Source organism: Uloborus diversus, chromosome 10 (genome assembly GCF_026930045.1).
Source record: "Uloborus diversus isolate 005 chromosome 10, Udiv.v.3.1, whole genome shotgun sequence".
In the NCBI taxonomy this organism is placed as follows: domain Eukaryota; kingdom Metazoa; phylum Arthropoda; class Arachnida; order Araneae; family Uloboridae; genus Uloborus; species Uloborus diversus.
Genome location: NC_072740.1, coordinates 134980610 through 134998084, shown reverse-complemented (window position 1 = coordinate 134998084; position 17475 = coordinate 134980610). Strand labels below are relative to the sequence as shown.

At 32.7% G+C, this 17475-nt stretch overlaps 1 protein-coding gene across 1 annotated transcript in view; it reads left to right on the top strand.

The window, feature by feature from the left end:
* The window catches only part of LOC129231584 (E3 ubiquitin-protein ligase HERC2-like), a 153056-nt gene that overhangs the window by 23590 nt on the left and 111991 nt on the right, over window positions 1–17475 (top strand). The window contains exons 9-11 of the mRNA XM_054865941.1: window positions 414–591; window positions 4709–4962; window positions 14453–14597. Of these exons, the coding sequence (XP_054721916.1) occupies window positions 414–591; window positions 4709–4962; window positions 14453–14597 (577 nt within the window). The remainder of the gene's footprint in view (window positions 1–413; window positions 592–4708; window positions 4963–14452; window positions 14598–17475) is intronic.

Here is a 17475-nt window from a genome sequence, read left to right as displayed (position 1 = left end):
TTTATGTTGGTTGATGTAATGAGTTCAAAAAAATTTTAGTTTTAAATGCACAATGGAGCAAAAGAAAATGCTGTTGCTTTTTAAACTTTTATGAAAAATTTCTAATGTGCTTTTTTATCCCTTACTTCACTACAAACAAAGCTAATTTAAATATTTTCTAAAAGCGTTTTTTCTCAAGTTACAATAGAGTACAATAATTATCTGTAAATACTGTCCTTGTTAAAGATTTTCTTTTAATGTCATATAATGGGGTACAGTACGTAATTTTTAATTTCATTTTATGCTATAAAAAAATAGATATGCAGCTTTAGTTCTCTTCAATAAAACTGTCAGGCTTGTTCTCATGTGATCGTTTAATATCAACTAAGTTTGCCATAGTCATTTAGCTCTAACATTATGTATGTTTTCCATAGGAGTTATGAAAGACCGCAACTCATTTTGGCTCTGAAATCAAAACGAATTCGTGATGTAGCATGTGGTAGTGCTCATAGTGCTGCTATAAGTTCGTGTGGAGAACTTTTTACCTGGGGCCTTGGAGATAATGGACGATTAGGTCATGGTGATTTAATAACTCAAACTGTTCCAAAAATGGTAATATTTCATCTTGTTTAGCTAAAAAAGACATGTCACATTTTTCATGTAATTTGTTTTAATAATATTTTCTATTTTAGCATGGTACTAATAGGTACTTTAGCTAGTAATTATACACCTGTGAGTCCAACTTCAGCAATTTGTAGAATTTTTGAAGTTCTTATTGGAATAAAGATAATGAATTTTCTGCATAATAATAATAAACTGACATGTTTGCAGTATGCTTTTAGGAGAGGTAGATTCTGTTCAACAACTAATTTTATTTCATTGACAAAGTTATCATTACTTTAGATTAAAGAAAAAGTGTGCAGACATTTTCAACCTCCAAATGGCTTTCAATATGGTACTACATCTTGCTCTTCAAACTACCTTTTATTTGAATAGGAGGAAAAACTTTAATTTGGGTTTGAAATTGACTGAGTGGGAGGAAACTAATATAGTAGTTGTAGAGGATAATCACTCTCAGTTAAATTATTTTTTATGTGGCATCCCTTAAGATTCAGTTTTTGCAGTATTGTTGTTTACAGTTTCCGTTTATGATATTTGTTAAAGGCTTTTTAGGAAAGTCAATATTTTTGTTTACTCAGTCAAAAGTATGGGGATTATTAAAAAAACCCTCAGTTTAGGACAAAACATTTAATAAAGCTTCAGGAATCTTTTAAACAGATTTATAAGTCAGCAGTAGTGCACACAAGAATTTTTCAAGGGGGGGGGGGGGTGACCAGGATTAAAGGTCACCCATTCTCATATCATACTCCAACACACATCCAAACATAATCATTTGATTTTATGGATTGTCTGGAAAAATAAAGGTTTTAAAAAAATTATTGAATAATTATTTATTATTAGTTAATAAAATTAATTTGTTAATAACAAATGCTTGATTAAAATACCAAAAAGCACAAGAAGGAATGTATTTACTTTTCTGATAATTACAAATAGAAACAGAGAAGCAAACTCAGTATCATCGAACAGTTTATGTTCACATACAGTTCGGTTTTGCAGGGTAAGAACAAGAGAAAATATATATTTTTTTCCATTTATTAAATCTGAAATTATTTTCACCTTTGCTTGGAATTATTTTATGGAATTATTAAAACTCTTAAGACGATGGGAGGGGGCTCGATTCCCCCTGGTCTCTCCCCTTGTGTGTGCCACTGTAAGTCAGTAATTAAGTGGGCTATTTTTCTCAGTGTGGGAAAATGTCCAGTACGTCATTCAAGTCATGAGAATTAGCATGAAGCTAATATTGACATAGATCCATGATTAACAAAGAATAAACAAATGTTGATCCAGATGTCTTAATTGTTCTACATGACTTAATTAGTCATGACTATAGGTTTAGTTAGTAGTGCAGCACAGCAAGTAGACAAGTGGATGTTATTAAGAGATTATTTTGCACAATTCTTTGGATGTTCTTTTGTCTTTTTGCAGAAGTTTGTTAGAACCTTTTTTTCTTTTAATAGGGTTGCATGTTAGCTCTTCGCTACTTTCAGACCTGGTGTATTTCCCAGGATTTAGCATCATATCTTTCAGTTGGCCACACTAGAAATGGATTGTTATTAACAAATGATAATTTAGACATTCAATTTCCAGCTAGATGGAAACACTTGAGATCTCACAATGATAAATTACTCTAGGAATGAAATTTAGCCATGAGTGTCTAAGCCAATGGACATGGAAGAGATCTTTATCATACTACATAATCCTACAACATAGGTGCTAATAATTTTTTGCATCATGAAAATCCAAGGTTTGAACCCACTTTCCAATGCGTAAGACCTACGCCAAACTGCTATCTAACACCCATCTCACAACAAGACCACATGTAGAATATGCTGTTCAGTTTTAGTTCCTAACGACCAAAGAACAGGACCTTAAGGGTTACAAATTTCAACAAAATTTTAGATATAGCTTCAATCCCAGTAGATATGAGCCCAGGTAAAGTGGTTTGACTGCATAGGCCCTAGTTTGCCTGCAACAAGGGTCCAAATTTGCTATTTTGGTCCCAGAAATGCAATGTCATTTCCATTGGAATTTTAGATTTTGAAACTATGTTCGATGTCCTAACATATTTGGCATCTTTTGTTAGTATAAGGAGTGGAAGGGAGAACTATTAATTCATTGGCATTATTTAAATTACTTGAAATGTTGAAAAGATCTTGTATTTTCGTTTGTTTTTTTATGTGCCAAGTGTAATAAACTAGAGCTTTTTCTCCTCTCCCATTGTTTGCTTATCTATGTGAAATATCTTTGATAGCAGACGATAAATATCCAGTTAAAATAAATGTTTTCTTTAGCAAACGATAAATACTTTTTACTAGCAGAGAGTTAATATAAAACAAAAATATTTAATTTTATTTGCAAACGATAAATATCCTGTAACTATGTTATTTTGCCATTGAACTTGTTGAAATTAAAAGTAGTATCCAATTTAAATATGAGAACCGCTTATTAAAAATTATTATTCAGTATAATTAATTCAAAGGTAAGAGCATGTAAATGGCTCATACTGCAGTACAGTTGGTAATTCTGAAGCAAACTCCATTGCATTTCTGGGTCCAAATTATCAACTTTGGACAACCGTTGCAGTCAAACTAGGGCCTATGCAGTTAAACCGCTTTACCTGGGCTCAAACCTAGCGGGGAGTTGACCTATATCTAAGCTTTCGTCTAAATCCGTGACCCTCAAGGTCGTGACGTTTGGTAGTAAGCTTAAGGAAAATATTAACCTATTGGGAATAGTTCAAAGGAGGATTATTAAATTAGTAAATGAACTTTGATTTAGATAATGATTTCTGGCTCAAAAACCTTAATGTGTATGGTCCAAGGAAAGTCAGAAAGAGCATAATCCAATTATTTAAGTTTATTTTTACAAAAATGTTGATGGAACTACATTTCTGTAGATTGCAGAAGTGGGATTCATTTGCTTTAAGCTTTTTAAATGTTGAGCAAATCTTGAAATCAGGAAAATTTTCTATTTCAGTAGGTTTATAGCATATATATATATATATATATATATATATATATATATATATATATATATATATATATATAGCATATAAAGGTTATAGCTTATAAGGTTTAAATAAAATGCCATACGAAAGCATAAAATATTAAAGGGAGAACAGAAAAATTCTTAATAAATGGAGCCAGTACTCATCAGCAGTGGAAACTCTATCTATGGTTGAAAAACCAAAATATTTTAAAATAAACTAAGAGAGGAATGTACAAGTTCCGAAAATCTACAGAGCATCACAACACAATGCTTTTGTGCATCTTTTAGCTTTGCGTTTAATACTTTTGTTACTTGTATATTTTTATGTATTTAATATACATATTGTAACGGATTCGGTGCAACTTCCACTTTCTTGAAATGAAGACACAGTTCTTGATAAAAGCACAGGAGCTTTATTTACACTATGTACAGGAGAAATCGTTAACAACTGCTAAATTATTCATCAGCAATTAAGCAATTATCACACAACACCGTAAAATCAACGTTTACACACGTATTTACTTCCAAATACGAAAACAACACAGCGAAATGCCTCGCAATAAACAGAGCAAATACGCTCTCAGTTCGAAATCTCAATCAAAACTGAAACTTTTTATCACGCGGGACGCCTTTATAAACATCGAAAGAAATCTCTCAAATATTCCAAACGCTTCTGGAAAATAGTAGACCGTTATCAAATTTTATCAATGAACAAAAAAGAAATGGGATCGTATACTTTTGCCGAATGAAAAGGGGTTGTATATTCATTACGGGAAAGTATTTACAGGTTACGTTACTACAATAATTACTATTTACAGAATTTGTAACAATATAATAAATACAAAAACATTTTCAAAGCTGCAAAAATACCAATCCCAAAGCTTAATGCACTAAAGTAGTCAACAAAATAAGCTAAGTAAATAAGTATTAGTACTTATACATTCCTCTTTTAGTCCTTTACGTAAGGAGGTCATGACTCAAAAGACCCTCTCCCCTCCATTGGATCTGCACCTGTGCACCTGTAATAGTTGATTGCATTTAAAGAGACAATTGAATTCAGTTGAATCATTATGTTTTAGATGTTTTGTACAAATCTAAAAATTAAATGTTTCCTTTATAGGTTGAAGGACTTTCTGAAAAGAGAGTTAAGCAAGTTTCTTGTGGAAATAGAGATGCTCAGACTTTAGCTCTTACTGAAGATGAGATGGTATATTCTTGGGGGGATGGTGATTTCGGAAAGTTAGGGCGTGGTGGTTCTGATGGTTGTAGAAAACCAGAAAATATTGAATCTCTTAATTCAATGGGTGTTGTTCAAGTTGAATGTGGTGCTCAGTTCTCTTTAGCGCTAACTTCATCTGGTCAAGTATGGACTTGGTGAGTAATGTTCTCTTTTTGTTACATACATTTTATGTGTGCAATCAGGCTTACATTTAAGCAAAAACCATAATATGCTCAAGCACAGGACAGCAAAATTTGGATTGTGGAAAATTTTGATTGCATAGCCACCAACTCTCCCAATTTATTGGAGAGACTCCCAATTTTCGATCTTCTTCTGAACTCCCTAATAAAGTAAATAGCTTGCAAAGTTTCGTTAATGCAACAAAACTCCCTAAAAATGGAATTTTGCAGTGGTCAAAGTTTTAAAAAAATCCTTTCAGTTAAACGATCAAGACTGCTAAAACAAATTTCATACAAAATACTGTATACTTCCCAAACTTTAACACCCTTCTCTGAACTTCCTTAATTTTTACCTGTTGCAAGGAATGTTTATTTTTGTTTATATATAAAAAATCAAACATGTCTGTTTTATTTTTATTTTTTTAAACCTAAAAGTTTTAGTTTTTCATCTTCAAATATGTAATCATTGTAGTCTCACTATCTAAATTTTGGGTCCTGCTGAACCTCTGAATACTGAATCTCATGTCCTATACAAACTTAATTTAAGAACTTAAGATACTTTATATTTAAAATATCCTTTTTGCTCTCAATTTTTTGTCATTAAAATTATTTATTCAGTCTTCCTAATTTGACATACAAGTATCTCTAATTTTCTACTTTCAAGGCTTTCAGCTATGTCATTGTTTTTTTTTGGGGGGGGGGATGAACAATAAATTGGTATTTAAAGTGCAGCCTAACCCTTTCCAGAGAGCCATAGTTTATCTCTCATCACATATATATACTCTGAAAAATTACATTTCAGTCAAGCTCTTTGTTATAACTATTTTTTAAGAAAATGAATGGAATTAAAAAATGTTAGAAAAATAGAACTTCTTAAGCAACATTGATGAAAAAATCAGCTATAATAATAATAAATATTCATTTCGTTTTATATAGTGATATAATTAAGGAAAAATCTGCCATTCTTATATTTGTTGATTTTCCTAAAAAACAGAAAATTGATTCTCTCTCTAAACTGCATTAATATTACTTTTAAACATTGTATATCAAAGTTACTGCAAAAATGAAGTGTAAAATCGCTTGTAATCATGTAATAGTTAAGAGCCAGTTTTTTTATGGATCAGGCAGGCTGGATAGTTGACGTTTTTGGTTTTGCTGAAATTTTCAGGAATTTTTCTTTTTCTTTTTATCTTCATAAGATGAAACAGCGTTCTTAGGTGTCATTATATTTCAACAACTTTCATATTTATAATGGAAATAAAAGGAATGTGAGGAGTAGTTATTTGTATCTAAGCGATATCTCAGACTAGTATGGGGTGGGATCTTTTGCTCTCAGTAATGCTAAAGGGAAGACAGTCCATTCACTGCAAAAAATTTTTAGTAGCCAATAACAAATCCGATATTTACACACCGTGATTCTGTTCTGAAAATTTTCATGTTGCAGGCAAGAAATTCGTGTTTTGTCTAAAATTCTTCACCACAGGTGAAAAAAATCGCGTTATAGCCATTTTGCGCAAGTCGGATCGCATTGTAGCAGGAGTCAACTGTATTGCTATTATTTGCAACAATATTATAATAAATTTTCATAAACTGACTTAAATGGAAACAAAAGACAACATCTACTTGGAGCCAAATTGAAAATTATGTCCATAAATTATTGAGTACGAACAAAAACTATTTGTCTAAGTTAAATAAATACCCTTGTGAATGAAAAGTAAAATATGAAATAATATCAAATAGCACAAATTACAGAATACTGCAGACACATGTTTCCCTTTTTCAATGCAAAAGAAATCGGCTTATGGATGAAAGGCATCCAATAAAAGACATACACTTTTGTCGAATGTCTTCTCAACCATAAGTTCATTTCTTTTGTGTTGAAAAAGGCTTTCCTTGTAATACCGAAACACATGTCTATAGACGTTGTTATTTCTTATTTTCTATTTGTCTACTTGGCCAAGCAACTTTTGTGGGAAAAAATGTGCAATTCTATGTAGATCCAGTGATTCAGTGATAGGTTCAAATTATCACGACTCGAAGAAAACTTAACATCTTTATTGAAGACTATGTACATTATTTACATTGATGATTAAACCAAATCATTTATTCTAAACAGCGAAATTACTCGCTTCCACGGAGCTTGCGCTTCGTGTTTCGAATTCTATCCATCTCTTCCACTGTCAGTGTTGCCACTAAATTTTTCCATAATCAACTTACTTAATTCAATAAGCACTTGCAGCGCTCTCTATTGGAATAATGGGCGGGAAAGAGCGTAGAGCTTAAGTTTCTCTACACACTCCCCACCTAAACTCCTCGAGTTTACATTTTCATTGTAATCAAAATATATTGAAATATAACAATAACAATTTTACACAAGAAAAAATGAATATAGAGAGAAATATTTAGAGAAACAAATAATATCATATTCAAATTATTATGCTTTTCAGTAAGTAATGAATATCAACATGAAAAATAATTAGATAAATTCAAAAATCAAAATAACGAAATTAAAGTTCTAAACTATCAAATTGTTTGACTAATATATAGAAAAGAAAAAAAAAATTAAAGTTCCAAAATTTTTTTTTTTTTTTTTCACTGTCCATTGATCATTTCCAAAGGATACACTAGTTGTATCGGCCTCCTGTATTGTCCGTCCTTTGTCTTAACTGTGCAGGCACGAACAAGCCCATCACGTCCTTTAAAGAGTTCTGTAATTATACCTAAAGGCCACAAGAACTTATTTTTGTTACTTCCTTCGAGAAGTACCACGTCCCCTATCTTGAGAGATTTTCCTTCTTTACTGCAATCCAAGCGATGTCCAGTTCTTAAATCTAGAAGATATTGGGTTTTCCATTTCAGCCAAATGTTCTTTAACAGTTTTGTCTGAGACTCCTTTCTTCTTCTCAATTGGTCAGGAGAAGTTTTGGCGATGAGATCAGAGAAGTGAACTGGATAGCTGTGGTCATTCTTTGCATAATTTAAAAAATGTAAGGGAGTTAATGCTTCAGGTTCATCTATCTCGTTGTAGGTGTAAGATAGTGGGCGCGAGTTCAAAACTGTTTCCACTTCTGTTAGAAGCGTTGTCATTTCCTCGAACGTCAGAAGGACTTTTCCTATTACTTTTCGCAAACATTCCTTAACCGATCTAACAAGGCGTTCATAGAATCCTCCCCACCATGCGGCTCTTTCGATGATGTATTTCCATTGTGTTCTTTCTTTAGCTATGAAATTTTTAAATGTATCATCTTCCAATATTTTAGAAAACTTTCTCATTTCTTCTTCAGCTTTCTTAAACGTCTTAGCATTATCGGAATAAATGATTTTGCAATTCCCTCTTCTACTTAAGAATCTTCTGAATGCAAGTAAAAAGGCTTGTGTCGACATGTTTGACACAAGTTCAAGATGTACGGCACGAGTTACTGCGCAGGTAAACAAAACAATATACGACTTTTGCATATCTTTGTAGTTCTTTACATATACAGGTCCCGCAAAATCAATTCCACAAATGGAAAATGGTGGTGACTCTTGGATTCTATCTTTCGGTAAAGGCGCCGTCATTTGATCTGCTGGTTTGGCTAAATATTTCTGGCAAATCAAGCATTTTTTGATGATCTTTTTAATTAACTGGTGCCCCTTCGGGATCCAGAAGCGAGATCTAATTTTGGCTAGAGTAGCAGATGTACCTCCGTGCATTATTTTTTCATGCTCTTTAAGTACTATCAGTCTTGTTAGCGCGGAGTTTGTAGGCAAGATGACTGGATGTTTATTATCCAAAGAAAACTCTGAGAACTCCAATCTTCCTCCTAGTCTCATGACTTGCTTTTCATCGATGTAGGGGGCGAAATTGTACAACGGGGAATTCTTTTCAACCGAATTACCCTTATTTAAAGATTTAAATTCTTCTCCAAAGTGTCTCTTCTGTTCACATCGTATCAATAAATTTTCTGCTTCTTGTAGCTCTTCTGTAATTAGAGCTCCTTGTATGTTACTAGATTTTCTCAATTTCGCGATAAAGCGTTTTGTCCACGCTGTAACCTTCAACAACTTTTCTAAGTCACTATATTTGGATAAATCAACTGGGTCTTCTCTATTTTCGACTATACATTCAAGTTCATGTGTCTCCAGGGATTTTTTTCTATATTCTAGCTGAGATTCTTCTACTATTTTCTCATGGATCAATTTTGGCCAATGGTCAGGCGAAAGTCTCAACCAAGGTGGACCTTGTGTCCAAAGGGGTTCGTTAATCAACTTTGAGATCTTTGCTCCACGGCTGACTAAGTCCGCTGGATTATCACAACTTCTGCAGTGTCCTCAATTATTTGGTGACGTCAACTTCTGAATATCCTGAACACGATTCTTAACAAAGGGTTTAAATGCATCGGGCTGTTTCTTGATCCAAAAATACGTTATGCTTGAATCGGTCCAAAAATAACAAGGAACATTTAAATTCAAAATTTTCACTATATTATTTCCCAGTTTGGCAGATCGTAATGCCCCCATTAGTTCTAATCTGGGTAAGGTGAGTATTTTCAATGGCGCTACCCTATTTTTGGAAGCAATGAACGTCGTTTAAATTTCTTTATCATTCGTCTTGAAACGTAAGTACGCAACTGTACCATATGCCACTGTGCTAGCGTCTGAGAAGCAATGTAATTCGATATTTCTAATGTCTGAGCACAAACTTTCAAAAAAATAATGTCGAGGGATTTTGAATTTATTCATTTGATGCAACTCTTCGCACCATTTTCTCCATAGGGAGATCAAATCTTCAGGAAGTGGCTCGTCCCAATCTATATGTGATGCCCAAATCTTCTGAATCAAGAGCTTGATTCTTACAGTGAAGGGTCCCAAAATTCCTATTGGGTCAAAAATTCGTCCTAACACTTGTAGAATAAACCTTTTTGTCTCAATTGGCTTCGATAAAAATGACAATAGGCTTCGAATATCAAAATACAGTAAATCCCTCGAATTATCCCACGCCATGCCCAGAACTTTTAAGGCGGTGTTTTCAACATCAGAAATTTGAAAATTTGCATTTGAAATTATGCCTTCTTTTTCCCAAAGTTTATGTAATTCTCTCGAATTAGTATGCCATTTGTGCAGTTGCATGCTCGCTTCCTTGAATATCTGGATTGTTTCCAAAGAAGTAGTCAAGGCTTCTCTGACTGTGTCTCGACTTAAAATTACATCATCTACATAAACATTATTTTCTAAAATACTAACTGTTTCAGGGTAGAGTTGTTTATACTTTTTAAAGTGATGTTTGAGAGTTGCTGATAGTAAAAATGATGAGCTATTCAGTCCGAAAAGAATTGTTGAAAAACGATAAACAAGAGGCGGGATATTGTCATTGGTGGGGGAGTCAGTGAAGAAAAATCTGGTTACGTCTCGATCTTCTTTGTCTAATAGAATCTGTAAGAACGCTTGCTTTATATCTGCAGTAAATGCTACTGGATAATATCTAAATCTTAACAGAATTTCGAATATCTCCGGATACAAATTTGGGCCAACGTGGAGACAGTCATTTAAAGATGCGGAGTTTGAGTCATGTGATGACGCATCAAAAACAATTCGCAATTTGCTTGTGGTTCTATCTTCACGTATTACTTCCCTATGAGGCAAATAAAACACGATATTTTCTTTATCCGTTTCGTCTGTGACGGGTTCAGTTATATTCTGTTTCAAGTAATCTTGTATTATGTTTTGGTATTCATAAAATAGTTGCGGATTTTTTTTGAATCGATTTCTAAGTCGGTTGAACCTTCGTTCCGCGATTTCTCTATTATCATCCAATCTTGATGTGTCACTTTTCCATGGTAATTTAACTTTATACCGACAATCTTCGTATACTACATCAGATTCGAACTGTTTGAGGATTTCATTTTCGGTTGAATTATAATTTTGATTTTCGCATATGAGTCCGGAATTTTCCAAATCCCAAAATTTTTCTATTTGTTTCGAGATTAAATCTTCCTCTACTATCACATTAAATGATAAAGTAAAGTTATCTTCTCCTTCTCGTCCTTGTAGGCTCCAGCCAAAAATAGTTTCTACAGCGACAAGATTTTTGTTCAAACATTTAATGTGACCCGTTACTATATTGTAGTAATAATCTGCTCCGATCAAAATGCCAACAGGTTGTTGACTGTCAAGAGAATCCGCTAATATCAAATTTCGTAGCAGTTTATTTTGTCTAATTTCTTTTGATTTTGGTGGAGGAATGTCCGAACCTGATATGTGATCGATTACCAATAATTCAACTTCTATTCTAGAATTAGGGGAACTTCTATGTTCAAGTCCTAATCTAATGACGTCGTAAGTCTTTTGAATTGGCGCAGTAATTCCAAAAGTGTAAACCGATAATTTTTCTTTTCTAATCACTTCAAGATCTAATTTATTAGCTAATTCTTGTGTAATGAAAGACTTCATGCTTCCATTGTCCAAAAGAAGACGCGGATAGCTTATGCCTTGTTTTGTTTTGATTTTTACCGAGCAAGTTTGCGAAAGCATCGAATTGGATTTAAAATGTGATACGGCAGAAATGATTTCCTTATTTTTTTCAAATTGATTATCATTATTTCTCGAAAGTGAACTTGCTTCTTTTTTGTCGGTGTCATTATATTTTAACTTTGAATGGGATTTATAACAAATCGCCTCGGAATGAGCTCCTTTGCAAATTTTGCAACGCTTAGTTGCCTTAAAGTGGCAAGCAGATATTCTGTGATTTTTTCTAAGGCATAAGTTACACCTGCCATCCCCCCGCAATACATTCCTTTTTTCATCCACGTTGAGATTTACGCATTTTTCCGACTCGTGATCTTCTGAGCAAAATAGACACTTGTCAAGATTTATTGACGTTTTAGCAATTAGCTCATGTGTTGAAGGACATCTGTTTTCTGTAAAGTGCTGAGATCTGGAAGGGATCTTTCTGAACTGCTTATTATTCAAAGTACTTGTTTTAATCTGTTCACTGCTATTCGAAGGCGGAAGTTTTATACTAGCGATTTTTTCCCGAGATTCTATCTCCGAACGGAGAAAGTTTAGAAATGCATTCAAATCTATATTGGTTGAATTCTCTCTATTGCGGTGAAATTCTAGAGCGATATCAGCAGGAATTACTTTCATCAAAACAGGAATTATCATATTTGCGTAACTCTCGGGTTGGACATTGAGTGAAAAAAGGCTTCTTATTTGTGCGTTAATTTTATCATACAATTTTCTTAATTTCGTAACTTCATTTGAGCTTTGTACCGGGGTCACACTCAAGAGATTGGAAATGTGCGTGTTAATTATCAAGTCGTTTTGACCAAATCTATTTTTGAGAATGTCTATCGCAGAATCATAGTTTGTTTCCGAAATCGAAAAACCTTCTATAGCACTAGCAGCATTTCCGCTCAAATAACTTTTCAAATAGTTGAATTTTTCGACTTTTGAAAGTGTTGTGTTCTTGTGAATAGTTACTTCGAAAGAATTCCAAAAATTTATCCAATCACCGTAATCACCGTTGAATTTTTGGATGGAAGTTTTTGGTAACCGTACGTTACTTTGTGTTTGGTTTCGAATTTCATCGATAAGAGAGGAATTATTTGATACGTTATTAAGGGACGTTTTATTTTCATTTCGCTGCTCTAATTTCTTAAAATAACGATTTATCCGACATTTCGTCAAAGTTATTTTATCTTTATAATTCATGGAAGTTTCTATATCAGAATCTAGTTTCTTCTCGTCTTCTATCAAAATTTGTATTTTTTCATCTAAGTTATCAAGTTCTATCTCCTTGCTATTTAACAGTTGTAAACAATTTTCTAGTTCTTCATTTTGCTCTTCTTCTATGTATTTATCAACATTTTTTATGATTACCGTAGTAGAAGAGCGAAGAACAGTTCTTTTTTGTATAAATGATTTTGGTTCCATTTTCAATGATTTTCAACAATGTAAATGATTCAAAAGTTCCTACCTTTTGCAGTCTTCGCATAAAAATGCTATCCAAATGAGATTCACTTACTAAAAGTTATAGTTCATCTTTCCGATGCCGATGCACCATGTGGGAAAAAATGTGCAATTCTATGTAGATCCGGTGGTTCAGTGATAGGTTCAAATTATCACGACTCGAAGAAAACTTAACATCTTTATTGAAGACTATGTACATTATTTACATTGATGATTAAACCAAATCATTTATTCTAAACAGCGAAATTACTCGCTTCCACGGAGCTTGCGCTTCGTGTTTCGAATTCTATCCATCTCTTCCACTGTCAGTGATGCCACTAAATTTTTCCATAATCAACTTACTTAATTCAATAAGCGCTTGCAGCGCTCTCTATTGGAATAATGGGCGGGAAAGAGCGTAGAGCTTATGTTTCTTTACAACTTTTCTTGCAACATTTTGTCATCCCTTTTCCATTGGTAACTTTTTCAGATTCAGGAAATTCTATTCGACATTTATGAATCTGCTTGAGTGTAGTAAGGTCCAAACTGAACCAAAAAGACTTTTAAAAGTACTACAAATTTGAATGTTTTTCAACGAGGTTAGGCCCTTTCCAACAGCAAAAAAATGTGCTTCTCATATAAATAAAAGACGCACGATTGTAATATTTCCATGACAGGAGAGGAATCTGGTATAAAATCATCTCCAGAAAGCACATCAAAAGAAATGAAAGACATTCGACTAAAAAGCATATGTCTTTTTTCCTATTTGCAATTGCGATTTTTGTAAAGGGTTCGATTTCACTGTTACTATTTTTTTTATTGGTTGCTTTTATTTTGATTTTATATCAATAAAATTTTATGCTGTAGCCATATTATATTATTTTTTAAAAATGAGCAATAATTCGCAACTATTAGGAAAATCCGCGAAGAATTCGATTCCCGCACTTTTCACATAGTCTGTCATTTACTTTAATTATTTGTTCTTTATTTTACAGTCAGACCATGTAAAGTCATAGCAAAATGTTTAAGTATTTACTTCTTTAGTGTCTGCTTAAAAAGGATGGACTTAATTCGGGAGAAATGTTTACATTTTTAAGTGCTTTTTTTTCTAAAATTTCGGAAATTCTGCCCCGCGTATAAGTCGACCCCCTAACTTTAAACATCCTTATTTTTTGTAATAAATTTCTCGACTTATTCGCGAGTATATACGGTATTTCATAAATCATAGTTTTTGTGTTTTCAGCAATACCTTGAAAGTGTTTGTCTCCAAAATGATCCTCAAATTATTTTTTATCAGTGTAATTACTATCTTTCATATTTCTATTAGTAAGACTAAATGTAATTTCTTAATTACAAGGTTTTCACCTTTTTTTCCAAGGATTCACAGCTCATTTTAACATAAAGGTTCAATATCTCTAGAAGTTTTTCCCTTTGCTTTCTTGTTTTTATGAATATTAAGAAGAATGTATTAAAATCTTTAGTGTTTTCTATTTTAATCTAAGTTCTTATTTTGATTAATTTTAATATTCACTTTCAGGGGAAAAGGAGATTATTTTCGATTAGGTCATGGTGATGAAAATCATGTTAGAAGACCCCGTCTTGTTGAGAGTTTAAGAAATAAAAAAATAGTCCATGTGGCTGTTGGAGCATTACATTGTTTAGCTGTTTCTGATAATGGCCAGGTAAGTTTCAGAAAGCAAAAAAAAATTCTTATGTAAAATTGTTGAATCATTTTAAGAATAAAGAATAAATACCTTTGTGCTGAAAAATTAAAATGTCAGTAATCCAACGTTATTAAGCACAAAACTTGCAAATGATTGCAGACACGTGTTTCGGTGTTACAAGGAAAACCTTTTTCAATGCAAAGAAGTGTGAGCATTTGGATGAAAAGTCATCCAAAAAAAGCAACACAGTGGAACAGGAGGTAGTATAAATATCAAAAAATAGAAATTAAACAAAACAAAAAAGATAAATTGACACATGGAGACAAAATTTATTATATAATTCCATCAGGAAAAAACCGTTAAGTAATAAATTTTAAAAGAAAACCCATAAACAATGCAAAAAGTCCAAAAATGAAACCACTCTGAATAAATTAGCAATAAATTTACCAGCGGGAAAAACTATGTATGGAAGCAATGTATCAAATGGAGAAATGCAGAAAAAACAGAGTGAAGGATAAACATATTGGAATTAGTTAATCACAAAACGAAATAAGAAAGCAAAAAATGAAAAAATAAAAGTAAGAAATGTACGACGTTTACATAAAAATAATAGAAATTAACTAATTCCAATATGTTTATCCTTCACTCTGTTTTTTCTGCATTTCTCCATTTGATACATTGCTTCCATACATAGTTTTTCCCGCTGGTAAATTTATTGCTAATTTATTCAGAGTGGTTTCATTTTTGGACTTTTTGCATTGTTTATGGGTTTTCTTTTAAAATTTATTACTTAACGGTTTTTTCCTGATGGAATTATATAATAAATTTTGTCTCCATGTGTCATTTTATCTTTTTTGTTTTGTTTAATTTCTATTTTTTGATATTTATACTACCTCCTGTTCCACTGTGTTGCTTTTCTTGGATGACTTTTCATCCAAAAGCTCACACTTCATTGCATTGAAAAAGGTGTTCCTTGTAACACCGAAACACGTGTCTGCAATCATTTGCAAGTTTTGTGCTTAATAACGTTGGATTACTGACATTTCATTTTAAGAATGCTTATTTGAAATTTTCTTTACTTTGTTACATCAGTGTCATTCCACTTCATTTCTAGGATTGATGCTACAACTTTTTTCTTATAGTTATGCAGATCCAATAACCTACACTTTTTATTTAAAGTATACACAAGGGTTTAGTTTCCATCAGAACTCACATTAGCTCAGCTCTTGCATTTTTCAAAATTAGGCGAATTTTTACTGACCGTATTTTCCTGCGTATAATCCGTGGATTATCTGCTAAAAAAGACCAAGTTTATGAGATGCGGATTATACACAGCCACAGATTATCTGTGATTTTTTTCTCCTCTTAACACCAACGCATTGAACCTCAATATTTTTACAGTAGGATTCACCGATCGAGATTGAGACCATACGCTGACTGAATGTTGTTTATTTTACGAAGCATGCATGTTCTTAGCTGCCTGTCTGTATGTTGGTTATTTTACGTTGCTTGAATGTTCCTCTTGGCGATTCAGGTCATGTAAAATAAGCAACATTACAGTGAAATAAATAGCCATTTGCACAAGATTAGACCTTTTGCTCCTTTGTCTTGACTCTTTGTTTTCCAAGTAATTAGCGTACTAAAATCAAGATTTCAAGAAGAAATCATTATATTTTAGATTATATTTCAGATTAATTTTAATTATGCCTTCAAAGTAATTACTTTTTCACATTTTTAGTTTAGTTGCTCAAATGGTATGTTAGATTCAAACTTTATCTTTTTACATCGTATTATCCGCGGATTATACGAAGCTTTTTTTCTTCAGGCCGATTTTAGGACCTGCGGATTATAGGCCGCCGCGGATAATACACAGGAAAATACAGTATTTGTTAGCAATTCAGACTATTTAAATCTGAGAATGATATCTGAAAACTATAGGGTACCTACAGTTTTGTCAGAAAGTTACTCCTGGTATACACTGGTGATATTCATGACTATTGCTTTCACATTTGTTGTAAGTTCCCTGTTTGACTTTTGGTTTACCTAAGGGAAACCTTTATAAATCTCATCAATCGCTTATACAAATACAGATGTGACATGCAGCAACAAGCCGTAGGCCTAGGTAGGTGCACCATTTTAGATAAAATTTCCATGCTCATAGACCATTGTCCCAATTAGACAATTTGAACTTTTCCAAAATTAGCATAAGCCCAGTACTGGGGTTAAAATTAGTCCAATCAGTGCATGGATGATTGAAATCCCCCATTATTGTGATTGACTCCTTACTGGATATGTCACTATTCATACAATAAATCTGTTCATCTCGTCCCTGGTTTAAATTAGGTGACTCATAAAGATTTCTCAAATTTAAGTAACTAATGAAAATTCTTTTTCATTTAATAAAGACCATAAAATCCCAAAAGTAAATCCCCCTATTTTCAAAACAAAACTTATTAATTTTAGGAGAATGGGTTATACTCGAGATTTTTTTGAAAAATTAGCCAAAAGAATAGTTTTTAGTAGTATTAGTTTTTGAGTATAGAAGAGAAATAATAAGTAAATAAGTGTTAATATTACTGAAGAGTGAGAATGAATTAATGAAAACCTTTCATATTTTTCTCGTTGTAATAAATTGCACGTGTGCGCCATTTTTTTATTTTTTTTGTCAGAAAGGATTTTGCACCAGAAGTTGGCAAAACCCCTATATTTTATCACTTTAAAATTCATCATGTAATGAATGTAATAAGGTTACAGTAAAAGAAGCAAAATCTTGATGTTCTTGTTTCAAAATAGAAGCATAAATCACAATCACGAAAAATCACGATCATTTCGAAAACTGCATTTTACAAAATTCGCAAACGTAAACACAGAAAAATCTCTTACTCGATTTAGTAAA